The sequence below is a fragment of the Meleagris gallopavo genome, chromosome 4 (assembly GCF_905368555.1).
Source record: "Meleagris gallopavo chromosome 4, MGAL_WU_HG_1.1, whole genome shotgun sequence".
NCBI classification, from domain to species: domain Eukaryota; kingdom Metazoa; phylum Chordata; class Aves; order Galliformes; family Phasianidae; genus Meleagris; species Meleagris gallopavo.
In genome coordinates this window covers 22,908,526-22,922,560 of record NC_139407.1, presented here as the reverse complement: position 1 = coordinate 22,922,560, position 14,035 = coordinate 22,908,526, and the positions used below count along the sequence as shown (strand labels likewise).

Below are 14,035 nucleotides of genomic sequence, written 5' to 3'. Positions count from 1 at the left end.
GTCCCAGGAACAAGAACTGACTTCCAGCACCATGACTCGGTAAGAAGACCATCCTACCTCCTTTTGTAAAGTTGAGAAAAGGACACATAATCAAGAGGAGTCTGCAAACTCAGGGCTGTGATGCTAAGTTCCTCAAGTGGTATGTCTGAATTTCATTGCGTATTCAAGTCCACATGGATCCATAGCACTATACAACTCAGTTTCATCGTTCTCAGATAATACGAAACTGAAGCCCAGCATGCACATAACTGCCTAGCTTAATAAAGACATAACTGCAAAACTCAGAGGTACTAGAATTATCCTCAAGACAAGCTGCGTGATCCCAGGGAACTGAATCAACAACACACCCTTATGCTTTACTTAAAAAATAGTACATTTTTTCTAGTAGACCTTAAGTAACATTTTGTATCTTGACACTTTTTTCTCCTTTCTGTGTCTTCTTCTGTTGAATCAGTCACTCTCCTCTTCTGAAAATGACATTGATACTATTGCAGATGCATATTCTCGGAAGCATCACAGTTCTCAGTAACTGCCTTTCTCTCCTTTCACAAGACACCACTTCTGCTGAGTTCACAAGTTTTGTCTTTTATATTCATTTGGTAGTTTAAAATGAATTCTTCATTTGGTAAGAGCCTTACAACTGACACATATTCTTGTGGTAAGGAAAACTAAACTTAATGCTTGATCTGGCATGAGCACAGCTCTACACAGGCTTTGTCCTCCCCAGTCATTGATTCACTTGTTTATGAATATCAAGAGCCTAATTAATGTCAACTGTTTCTCAAGTCTCTGACATAAATTTGACTAAACTTTCTGTACTAAAGCTGACTGAAATTGTGAGTCAATATACTGTAGAATCAAGCAGAGACATATGTGGAGACTCAAAAAAAAAAAAAAAAAATCACCTTCAACCATGAACTGAATTCCAACTGATGACTTAAAACATCTTCTGTTTGAGAGAACAACTCAACACCTACAGAAGGCAAACATGTATACATTATTCACCAGGAACCTGCATATACCCAATGAGAACATTTTCAGAGAGGTTAATATGCAGAATACTGATGTCTGGCTTCAGCCGAAAGTATTTCCTTAATTCCATTCTATTTGTTGAAGTCTGGGCTAAGAGAAACAAAAATATATGTATTTTATAAAACCAACTCTTAAAAATTGCGTACTCTTTATGAACCAATGCAGTACTTTCTCATCCATCACAATGAGAAAAAAAAAGTGCTGAATATCAAACCAAATTCTCATACACATAGAGCTTTAACTTAGAGATTAACATGAAAAAACTACTTGAAAATTTGTTCCTCATTCAGAAAGATTTAAAAAAATATACTAAACTCTGTTATGCTGATTCATGATGTAATTATGCAATACACAGTAATTCTCAATTCCATTTTTGCATATACAAGAAAAAGCCCCTCAATAAATCCGGTCTTTGAGAAGAAGGGAGGGATCTTAAAAAATCATGCTATGAGAACAAGCATACACGCCTCTCTTGCCCTCCATAAACACAGTAACAGAAGAGGATATTAAGCAGAGATTAAGTTGTAGACTTCGTTTCGGAAGCATTATCAGAAGTATTACCTTTTAAGTTGCTGCTATTAAGTCATCATTTCTACTCTAATTGGACAATTGCTTTAACTTAGAGAAAGCGATTCTGCACTTTTTTTTTTTTTTACAGTACTTTCTCAAGGATTAAAATTAACTTTTAAAGTAGTTAAAAATGTCAATATGCATAGCTGAAATTGAGAGAAATTATGACAAAGAAGTTAGACTGAACTAAATCCTGTTGATACTGAGGAAGACTTTCTGTATAAAATTAAATTTGGCATTTTGAAATGTTTTCAATTTTTGATGTATTAAGATAAACTTATTCTAGTTATTGAGTCTTGATTCTTTCATTTTCACTATATTTTCAGGATATCTTTTACACATTCCACAATGCTTCTGCTAAAACTAGATGTGAAGTTGACAGAAATCATTAGTAACAAGCTCGATTCCTCTACAGTACATTCATCCTCCTGCTCATCTGTGAAAATGAATGAAATACACATGAAGTTATTGAAAGAACCTGTCCTTCAATAGGCCTTTAATACCTGTGGGAGTTTGTGCTAAAAATAAATACATGAATGAAAAAGATGTCTATATGTTTCATTCAGATTTTACACAAAGCAATGAGAAACCTTCCAATCAACTTCTTTCCCTCTCTCTTCTCCCATTTGTTTATATCAGCCAACCAAGAAATATTTGAAAACCTGACCTGTTCTTTATCAAGGCACTCAGTCAGACAGCTGCCCTCAAGGATTCTCAATTAAGTGTCTTCTCAAAATACGGATTTGGCTCCTGACTGAGGGGTGATCTGATTAATGTTTATAAATATCTTAAGTGTAGGAGTCAAAGGGACATGGCCATTTCCCCTTGTCCTTTCCCCACAGATTGCTGAAAAGAGGTTGGCCATGACCTGGAGCATAGGAAGTTCTGCACCAAAATGCAAAGAAACTTCTTCACAGTGAGGGTGACAGAGCACTGGAACAGGCTGCCCATGGAAGTTATGGACTCTCCTTGTCCAGAGATATTCAAGACCCATCTGGACGCCTACCTGTGCATCCTGCTGTGGGGCACCTGCTCTGAAGGGGAGCTGGACACAATGATTTCTAGAGGTCCATTCCAACCCCTATAATTCTGCGATATGATCCACATCACAGTTTATTACAAACTTCAAAACAAAATTGATGATTGTATCAGCTGGGGAAAAAGTCATTCAAATGCCATTCAGAAGTGGCAGTATGTTAGTAACTAGCTTAACTTAATAACAGCTAATTAAAATGTCAGCCCTCTAGAACTTTAATAGCTCACAGCTTCCACTCTTCTTTCTGAAGCACATGAAGCTTAGATTTTTTCCCAATATAGCCACTTCAACTAGAGCTAAGAAAATATACATAGAGAAAAACTAATTAACTAACATTTTGTTTATTTAGAGATTTTTTTAATTTTTGCATAATAAAATTAGATCAGTGTTTCAACTAAAAAAATCCACTTTCATGTACATTGTCAAGACAAAGTGTCACCCATAGTAATGTGGTTTAATGTGGTTTCTCTTTTTTTTTTTTTAATTTTTTAATTTTTTTTGTGTTTGTGGAAAGGAGGACAGATTCTTTCATCTCTCAGATATCAACTCACTGCAAGCATGGGTGGGGTGATTGTGTCACATAACAGCTTCCTTTTGGCTACAGTTGCCTAAAAGGCAGTATTCCCAGAGCATTATTTGATGAGTTGATGTCTATAAAGCAAATCACAGCAAAACAACCTTGTTTTTCTGCTTTTTTAAATATATTGACAGGACATTAGACAAATGACCAATAATTTTCCTCTGTCAGCTTGTACAGTGAAAACAGGAAGGAAAACATGGAAAGTCACCCTACATATATATAAGTCATAAACAACATTGAGATAACTAGACTGGTCACATAGCCTCAAAAGAAAGTTATGAAAGGAAAGAAGCCCAATTTCATTCATCTTTTTTAGCAATGATGATTCTATTCAACCCTATTCCTGGCCTTTTGAAAGCCAAAATACTAAAACATACTCTGAAATTGTGTTAGTGAAGTCTGTTATGTACCCTGCCAAATGCAAGAAAAAAACCCTAGCTTTGCAATATCATGTCAAAGAGAAGCACATGGGTAATACTGTAAAGCAATACATTATTCAACAGCTTTGAGGAACCTTAGCAATTACAAAGTTCAGGCAAGCACTTCGTGAATTTCAAAGTGTCAACAGCTTTCTGATTTCTTGTGAAAGGCTCGATTGTGATTATCATCGTGATTGTTCTAGATGATAAAGTCTAAAACACACAAAGTTACTGAATACTGCGCAGGCAATCTATGTGTGGCACCATCATATTTTGTTAATTCCCAACTTCTTTCAGTATTATGTAGATTAGAAGTGGGATTATCCTCTTTTGGGCCTGTTGATATGAATTCAGGTCAAAGAAATGCCTTCTTGAAATTTTTAAAAGAAACAGTCTTTAAGGCTGGTTTACAGCAGCTTATTATGTCTTCAGCTTAAAAGGTGACACAAAAGCAGTAAGAAAAATCTGCCTTTTGTCGTTCCTTCTGAACTGAAAAGTATGGCATTGATATGCTGTAATTGTTAAGTACTTGTTTGAGGTCTTTCGCCACAGCTTAGTCAGGATGCATTTCCCCTTTCACTGAATTGGGACTTTCACAGCAAAACATCTGGAAACTGAACTACAAAAAAAAAAAAAGCAATGTTTCTTTGTGCTACTTGCACCAAGATATAATTGCTCTGAACTGACAAACTTGATAATTTCAACACGTATCTCGAGACAAGTCAACTCAATTTAGATGGTCTATAGAGCTCTCCCTTCCTCCTTTCACTCAAAGATGAATCTATTCTGAAGGACCATAAGTTGTTCAATTCTTTTTCACTTCTTACTTCCAGGTAGGGTCTGTTTTAAACCCCCAAGTATTACACATTCACCGACACAACTTCATTACTAATACTAATGCGAATCCACTGGTAATAATATACTTACCCTTAGTCCTAAAGATAAGTTAATAAGTAGCAGCCAGGATCTGCTTCTCAGTGTTCTCTTCTGATTTTATTTCATATTAGTTTGTTTGCTTCTCCCTCTCCTCCCCTCTCCAGAAGCACTAAGAACAGCATGCAAATGCAAGGGAAGAAATGGAGAAGAATCTAACTAGCATCAACCACAAGAATTGCCCCAAATCTTTGCTTTGAGTACTGAAACCACTGCTTTCCTAAACAGTGTTGTATTTCTGGCCTCTTCTATAGCCATGCAATAGAAGGCTGCAGCTGAGATCCTGCATGGATTCATACTACACCCCAAACAATCTCTTAACTAGTATTGTGAAATGTCATTTCAGACTGAGGAAGCAAGTTTGTTGTCACCCAGGAGAAAAACTTCAGCATCTGAAAAAAAAAAAAAATCAAGCAAACCATCCCTGTCTTTTGCACATACAAAGTTTAAACTTATGAAGATTATATCACTGAAAATATCTCAAAATCCAAACCAATACTTGAGAGTATAATAGCCTTATTTATTCTTGGTGTCTGGTTTCAAATTTATCATAGTGTATCCAAATTTGTTTGGACACACTATGGAAAACAAAGCTTGAGTGAAAAAAAATCAGATCTTAGTCAACAGTGCTTTGTATTTTACAGTGCAGATGTTTTTTTCATATGTGAAACACTTCATGTAACTACAATAGATTGCAACCATCTTTTCCTTATTATACATTCTTTATATGCAATTTCCTATACAACCAATGATTAACATTTGAGTATTTGTTAATCATATCAGGCTTGCAGTAAGATAAAAGGGAAAAATGTTCATCAGTTTATGAAACAATACATTGTAAACTGCAGGAAGCAAATTCATGATTAATGGTATGAACTATTAGGTTATGACAGCTTATCAGGACCCTGGCTAACACCACAGTTCCAATTACATTGTGAGTTCTCAAATTCTTTCTAATGGGATTGCAAGTTCAAAAGCCTAAATTAGATTTAGTAAATTAATGTACAGTGTTGACAGACTTCCAAATGTATAATCCCATCTGAAATACAGGATAAGTAAATCAGTGTTTTAGTACATACTTCTTCCCCCACAACTTTGATTATATTTCTCTGCATAAGTACCACAGAACAAATCTCTTCCTACCAAGTAGGGAATTACATTTAATGTTGCTATCTGTATGATGCTGACTAAAAACTTTTAGAGTCACTTTGGCACTAAGTTTTCCTTTGAAAAATTATCATGAGCTTCAGAATAGACACCATCCAAAATAAGGATTAACCACAGAGGTTTTGCAGAACTATTCTATCTCATTTCATTATGAAGAACATTTGAACAGAAACAGTGGGGAAAAAAAAAGTCACCAATGAACTATTGCTTTAGGTCACACAGAAGTCAGCTCTCAGGTATTCGCTACTTTATACTGATGTACAAAAGCACTCGTGACTCTTCTGCCTCTATTTAACATAAAACCCCAGGCATATGGAGCTTCACGCCATTACTATTTTCATCACATGTACAATCCATTTCCTTTTCAGGTACTTGTTTAGAGTGTTACAGTACCTTTTTTTTAAGTTTAGATTCCAACTTCCAGATTCTGAATTAATGTAAATACATAGGAATCTTTAGCCTGAGATATATTGTTCTACAATAAGACTAATCTGTGTACACAGCAAGGACAGTTACTATCAACCTAAGTTGTCTATATGCTTCTAGGTGAGCATCACTTTATCAGAAGCTTTAATGGTTCATCTCGGGTGAACTAACCTATAAGAAATGTCTGCACTGCCGCATGTAAATATCAAGATCTTTAAAATACTTTTCTCTCAACAAGATTACATATCAAAGAGGCAAAAAAGCAAAGACTGTATGGAACATACACAGGAATTATAACTTCCATTTTTTTTCCCCTTCAACCAAGTCTTCCACATGCTATTTAAATAAATAGGAAAAAAAAAAGACTCTGCGTATGACTCAATAATTGCTAGGATAATGACTGGGTATATTGCAGAAGTTTTTCCTTTGAGATCTTATTAACACATAGAAGCAATATAGCTCAATTGTTAAACAAAAAATATTGACAGCTGAATCTTAAAAGTCATTTTATTAAGATAAATAGTTTAAAGAATTAAAGGCGAATTTAAAAAAAAAAATGTTCAGGGCTATAAACGCAGATCTTTAGCAGTTACCATTCTTTTCTAAATTTGCCTTCAATTACTGTAACTTTTTTGTGCAATTAATAGATTTCAATCATTTTAGCACACACATGCAATTAGTCAAAATATAAGAGAAGAAAGAAACCAAGAGTATTTAAAGGGTAGATTTCAGAAATATTTCCTTTACCTAACAATGTGAAACAGAAACCAAAAGAAAAAAAAAAAACAACAAACCCCGCTAAGGAATTTCTGGTATGCAATCTTTCTGTGGCACTTTACAGGTTATTAATTTCACAAAAGGAATGAATAAAAATTATTCAGAAATTAAGCCTTGTTTTGCCAAAAGTTCTCTGCTTGAAAGCTTCCATTTTTCTGTTCCTTCAGTTTCCCTTCTGAAGTACTTAACTATGGATGAGCTATCGCTCATAGTTAGAAACAGCTTTTCAAGATCAGAAATAGCACTGTACTCACATACAAACACTCAATCTATGCTTCTCTAAATACCTAAGAATTACATGTGTAAATTGTTCCTCTTAACTGAAAAGGGCTATAATTCATCATTAATGCTATTACTTGTAATTGATGAGCATGCACAGCAGAGAATTTATTGATGGAATTAGATGTAATAATGGAGTAACAATGACATTGACTGATTCACTAAGACTCTGAATCTTACCCAGGGTATAAAGATAGCAGTGAAATCAACAGAATTTCTCATGGATTCTTCTGGATTACTACCTGAGGCCTTTCTGGCACTCTTGTGAATTTCATACTTTACGGGAGCATTCAGGGCACGTCAGATTCCTAGTCCTTCTTAGAAAGCCAGGAAAACCAATGGTCATTGGCACGACAACAGTTGTCATACTCCTGTAGTGAAGAACTTGATAGACATCAGTCCTTCCCAGACAACCAAGGGAAACTAGGGCAATGTCTGATGAAGTAAAGAGACATGTAGAGTTAGTAGCTGATAAATGGGAATGCTAGGGGCTTCAGCATCCAGGATTTCTGCTCTGTCCAGAGATCCTGGCAGCCTTGAACTGCTCTGATACCACCACTGTAGCCATAGCAGAACTAACATGCGTACTAACAGCTGCCTAGGTTTTTACCACAAGTTGTATTCACATTGCTAACTGCAGTGTAAGAATTCTATCGTATATATGCAAGACAATATTTACCACTTGCTGAAAAGAAGAAGACAGATGGAAGATCTGCATTTGTTTACAGTTTTCTTAATTTTAATGTAAATTAAGCATATTCTTCATCAAGGCATGCCATAAGATGTATTCCCAGAAGAAAATAAATTAATAGAAATAGACTTTAGTTGAAATGCTGATTTCTTGTCAGAAAGATGGCATGACATATCAGCTCTAATAAAGTCAGTTTCTCTGCTTAGCAACGGTCTATTCCCTCCCCACCATTGTTACATCTGATTCACTGAATGGGCTACTTCAGAAATGGAAGCAATAAAACTTCGAGTTTTCCTTCCTAAAGTGCCTATAAAAAAAACGTATCACTAAGAATTAGCTTTTTTTTTTTTTTCCCCAAAGGTGAACTATTACATTCATTTTTCTATATTTCAATCACTGGTTTTGAAGTAATGCAAGAACATTATTCAGAGAAAAATGGAAGTGATTGGGATGTCTGAACAAAATATCTTCAATTTCACTATGCCTATTCCGTACCGATGAGCAGTATGTTAAATACAAGTCATTAAATGCTCCCTTCTGCTTTTGTGTAAATCTGGGCTAGGATAACTGGAACTAATTGGCTATCTTTCCTTTTCTAACAACAGTATAGCAATTAGCTGCTTCTGCGAGTTTCCATCACGTTTCCTCTATTGATTTGTTGCACTCGCATATCAAAGCCAACAAAGATTCTTAGAACTTCCTTTTAAGTATTATTTCTGCTTGGAAAGATTGAAGTTATTGAAACATTATTAAAAACAAGCCCCAAATAAAACAACAAAATAGTCTGTGATAGAGAAGTACTTGCAGCATTTTTCCAACTCAAAAAAAAAAAAAAAGACTAAACATAATAGCACACAAAAATATTTAATTAACTTCTCAAAATCATTCTACAAAAGTCACAGCAGTCAAAGAATTACCAAGATTCCAGATAAAATTAGAAATTTTATCTAGGGTTAGTCTACAACAACAGTATAGGATGAACAATTTATCTGGGTCAAAAACCACTTATCTATGTATCTGAGAAAAGCAAGAAAAGGCAAGTCCAACAAGGAGAGGCTCAGGATGTTTGGGTTGCCCTGGGGAAGAGGAGGCCAAGAAGTAACCTCAATGGTCTCTGCAGATTCCTAAGGAGAGGAAGGAGAGGGAGGTGCCAGGCTCTGGGGATCTGCTCCCAGGAAGTGATGGTTAAGAGGAGAATGACACAAAGCTACTCCACGGGAAGGTCATGGCACCGTTGGTTATAGGTGCAGAAGCTGATTGCCATTTTGTGAATCTATGCAATCGTATCAGTAAAATCATGGCAGAATTTCAGAGAAACCTGTGTAGTCTACTAGACCTTGCTGCAATGGTCAAAACTGATGGCGGTGCAGCCCCACATCACATGCTAATTTAGAGATTTTTGCTAGGTACAGAAAAAAATACGGCTACTGAACAAATTAGCTTTTGAAGAGTTATGTCTCCAAAGACTGGTTTGTATTTTTGCCATCGGTAAGAAACAATACCTTACAACATTCTTAATAGAGCTTGAAAGCATTATCTCTTTTCAAGACAAGAAATCAAGACTCCAGGAAAATTAAATACCTGTGAGAAAACTGGAAATTCAAGTTAAATTTATGGACTTTCAGATTGCTGCCTTAATTACAGGCCAAACCACCCTCTTCCAGTAACTTGCAAGTATTCAGATACAGCTAGAAAAGCAGGATCATTTATCCAGGGTCTGGACAAAGTGTGGAGAGGTAAGCTCTATCAGCTCTATCCAGCTGCATCAAAGATTTCTCTAAGGACTTCTACATGCATACTGAGTCTGGCTATGATGGGGGTAATTTTCTTCACAGCAGCCCGTCTGCTGTGTTTTGAATCTTTGACGACAACAGCTTTGGTAACACACCAATGTTTTGACTATGTACTTGCACAACCTCAAGGCTTTTTCCAGCAAGTTGGTTAGTCTGGGCAAGAAGTTGAGAGGAGATTCAACTGACAGCTGATCCAAAAAGATGATTATGACTGTCATATGGATTCAGTTATAGAGGTATTTTGAGAGAGGTGTTGACTGTCATTTGACAGTTGAATCAAGACAGAATGATTTATTTTACGATAGTAGATTAGCTGTTGCAAGATAATGACTTTGAAACATTGATTATGGCGGAATTTAACGACAGTTTTCCTTCCATCCCTTTAAATAAATTCATCTTATGCTGAATAGCTATAAATTGTATTACAAAAGAAAGATTCAAATCTGAACATGTTCCTGTGACAGAAAAAGGAACACAAACCTTTGCAGATATGGCCTACAACACATTAAGGTACATTAAAATTACGTTACTGAATATAACAAAGTGTCCTTCAGTTCATCTGCAAAGACAATTTGCTTCCATTTCCACATCATTTTAGACTGTCAGAATGAAGTAGCTTTAGCATAAGTAAGACTAAGAGACTAGATTTCAACAATGGTAATAGGGTCATTTGTATTGTTATTCCTAATATGACTGGGATATTCCTGACAGTTATAAGTACTTGGCTCAGATTTCATCCACTGATTGAAAGACAATTCAGCTTCAGTTGTGTCCTGTGTTTGGAAACCAATGCTTTTGCTTATATTTGGATACAGTATCACAAATGATTTCAACATGAAAAGTATTCTGTTATTAAATTTTTGCCTATTGCTTAGTGAAATTATATAGCTATGAGCATTCAACACGTTATTTCTATGTTCACTTAGTTATTTTCAGAGATACGGTATTTGTCTTTGATCTGACCCCTCAGTTCAGATTATGTCCTTGTGACATGCTGTAATGAAAAACAGACTGTTATGATTCTTTTTAGCTGACTTGAAAGAAAGAATGACCATATGAGGAAAAATACACAAATAAAACTCTTAAACTTGCTCTGAACTAAAGCATACCTGAACGCATAGCATCTTTTTGAATACTTTCATAATCATGCCAATCTTTCCTTTTCAGTCCATCAGTCCAGGTGAACAACTGTCCATCTCCCAGCCCCAGTGGAACTGTCTGTGAAAATAACAAACAAAACAAAATCACAAATAAATACATACACATACATATGGTTTCCATTATCACAAAACAGTATTTATAATATGCCACTAGTGGGCAAAACATTCCATTTATCCAGTGGAAATATTGAGCCTTAACTCTAGTAAATGAAGCTACTCTGCTAAATATTGTGAGAAAACTATGAATTTAGTTTTTCTTTTATTTTTTTAAACTACGTAATTGTTACAGTTGGTGTTATAGTTGAAAAGATTATTGTGGTGAAAACAGTAAAAGAAACAGAGGAGGAATGCTCACCTATATCTGAAGATGTAGGTTCACAAGAAAGACTCCACAGAGGAGGGATCTCCAGAAAGAGACCCTTCCCCAGTGGCAGTCAGTTCTTAAATGGGGTCTAGGAAGGGTGGAGCCAAGCTCCGTCCCTTCTGATCACACAGCTGAATTGCCTTCACCTGTGCTCCCAGGGCTGACTGAGCCTTTTCCTCAGGTGATGAATCAGTGGTTCAGGCCATGACTCAACAGTTCCCATACAGTAATTAACTGAAGTACTTTGAACATACCTGTAATATTTCTAACTCTAATAGTGGATTGCTATGGCTAGCTGTCAAGAAGTTTATGAAAGTTAAATGGACGACTAAAACTGCACAACAGGTTGTCAGAAATGTCTCACTCTTCAATAGATGAAGCACCGCTTATTCTTATTTATATTTATTTATTTATTCTTATTTATATTATTCTCATTTGTGCAAGGTTAGAGTTATTGTTAGTCAGCACTTTCCAGTGTTCCCCTTTAACTCTGGTGTTTTCTGATATAGCCAATGATAAGTAATTGCTGTTCGCATAAGGCCAAACTCTGCCTCAGAGGAACAGAGCAAAGAGACTCTGAAAGCACTTTCAAATCCCTTAGATGTATCTTTGTGGCATGAGATAATATATTTAAAAAGAAAAAACAAAACAACCCAAACCTAGCAAATAAAAAAGCTCTCCCTTTCCAGACTCCAATTTCCTGGGTCAAACTTAACTTATGAAAAATGCGGTTAAAAAACTGCCAACAATTCTGATAAAGAAGACAATTTACTGCATCTGTGCTGAAGAAAGAAAGAAATTCATAGCTGCTTAGGAGTAAGAAAGTTTCTCATTCTGGTGGTTTGAATCAGAAAGCAGTGCAGAATGAAGAGAGTATGTATAATGTATTGTGCAAATGTTTCTTAAGCATGCTCAAAGAATGTGTGAAAACATCTGAAAAGCAATTCTTAGGAAACAACATTTGACCAGCATTCTACTAAAAAATATTTTGAAATCTCTACAAAAATCTCATGCACATGTTAAGAGCAATGTTCTGAGTGTATGACACATCCTCGTGTATGGGTTACGTGAACCAACCAAACATTGGTTATTTTTCTTACTGATTTTGCACGACTAGCAGCACAAAATGTGAAGATATTCAGTGTCACCAATGCAGTTGTCCCAGTATTTTCAGATAGAATTTTCCTTTTTCGTACAGACAAGTGTTTGCCAAGGTAAGTGATGTGGATCTGGTAGCTAAGAATTCCCTGAAAAGTAGGTCCCAGTGCCTTTAGAATTGTGAGTAATGCCAAAAATGCTGGGCAAGGCAAAGTATCTGAAGCAAAGTATGCTAGAAATCCTGTCTGGCAAGATCTACGTGAAAAAAACTATTTTTTGCTAGCTGATATTCCTGTGCACCTCAGACAATCAGGGCAAAGTGTTGTGGGCTTGGTGCTACCCAATAAATCATTGAGCTACAGAGAAACATCCCTCCTATTCTGTTACCGTGACCTACTTTTTTAGTTTTAATCTTGAAGTTAGGTAACCTATATCACAGACCACCTAAAAGCAATCCAGCCTGTTTTTACAGCTCTATTGCAGCTTTTGCAGACATATTCCAAGAAAATGTTCTTTTTTTTTCACATATTAATATACATCAGAAGGTCACATCTGGAAGAGAAGAAAAACTGAAAATATTCTGAGATAAAACTATTTCATGTTATCAGAATATATAACCTTTTGTGGCCTTGAAATTAACTTATTAATTCAAATAATTTTTGTATTCAAACAGTGCAAACGTTTTAATATTAGAGAGTTTGATTCTGAACGTCAGAAACACAAGACAACACCGGTGCTAACAGACTTTTCCTTTGCACTTGATTCTTGTGCTCATCATCCTAAATTAGCACTTGAAAGCACATAACTGGTTCCTTTCAAAATAAGGCACAGACAGACTGGCTCCAACTAAACTTTTGTCCCGTCAGTAGTAGAACAGCTGAAGTGAAACTCTCGGTCCTATGAATTCAAGACTATCAGAGCTACCAAAAGTAGGATAAACTTCAATTTTGTGACCCTTTATTCCAGTTCTGGCCTCTTTTCCTAAGAACAGTTATTTAAATGACAAATTTGCAGCACACTGAAAATAAGCTGAGTAGTACAGTTAGCTGCTCGTTTCCTGTCACCTATTAGCATTTTGATGCAATATTCTTTAAAAATATTAATTACTTGCAGTTTCTTTACCTGAAAATATTTACAAGTCTAATGTACCACAGGTGTCTCTTGCAAACATAACATATTGACATAAATAAATTAAGTGAAACGAGTCCAACAAACAGATAAATCTGATTACTGCGCAATATATGAAGAACAACCTGAAGACTTATGGCTCTTATTTTGGAAAAGATCCATTGCCCTAAGAGATGAAGCAGGAAACAAACCAGCCCCAAAGTACAGTGTTGATGCTACCAGAACTCTGTGATCAAAATTAATACTTGAAGAGAAGCCAATACCATAATGAACATCCTTTCACTGTAGGGGGAAATTACATACAACACCCTTGCACGTGGCTTCGTTTGAGTGGCATTCAGACAGCATAACCTCAGTAAGAACACTTAGGGATCTGAACATTGCGTTCCATAGAGAGATTGGACTTCATATGCACTCAACTTCTGCCGCCATGAGCATGGGACATAGCTTTAGAAATGGATGCAGAGTTTCACAGTCAAACCTTCCAGAAACAGCAAGAATTTTGCAGTGAAAATTCCACTGTTTGGAAGGAATCATAACTGCTTTCAGTCTCTCAGCTGAATATCTCCATTGTCTGCAAGA

The 14,035-nt window shown here is 35.9% G+C and overlaps 1 protein-coding gene across 2 annotated transcripts in view; it reads right to left on the bottom strand.

Annotated features, from left to right (window-relative positions):
• Positions 1–14,035, bottom strand: part of GALNTL6 (polypeptide N-acetylgalactosaminyltransferase like 6) — a 430,337-nt gene that overhangs the window by 268,313 nt on the left and 147,989 nt on the right. For both annotated transcript variants that reach the window (XM_085222467.1, XM_085222466.1), the window contains exon 2: positions 10,813–10,921. In XM_085222467.1, the coding sequence (XP_085078593.1) occupies positions 10,813–10,921 (109 nt within the window). The remainder of the gene's footprint in view (positions 1–10,812; positions 10,922–14,035) is intronic.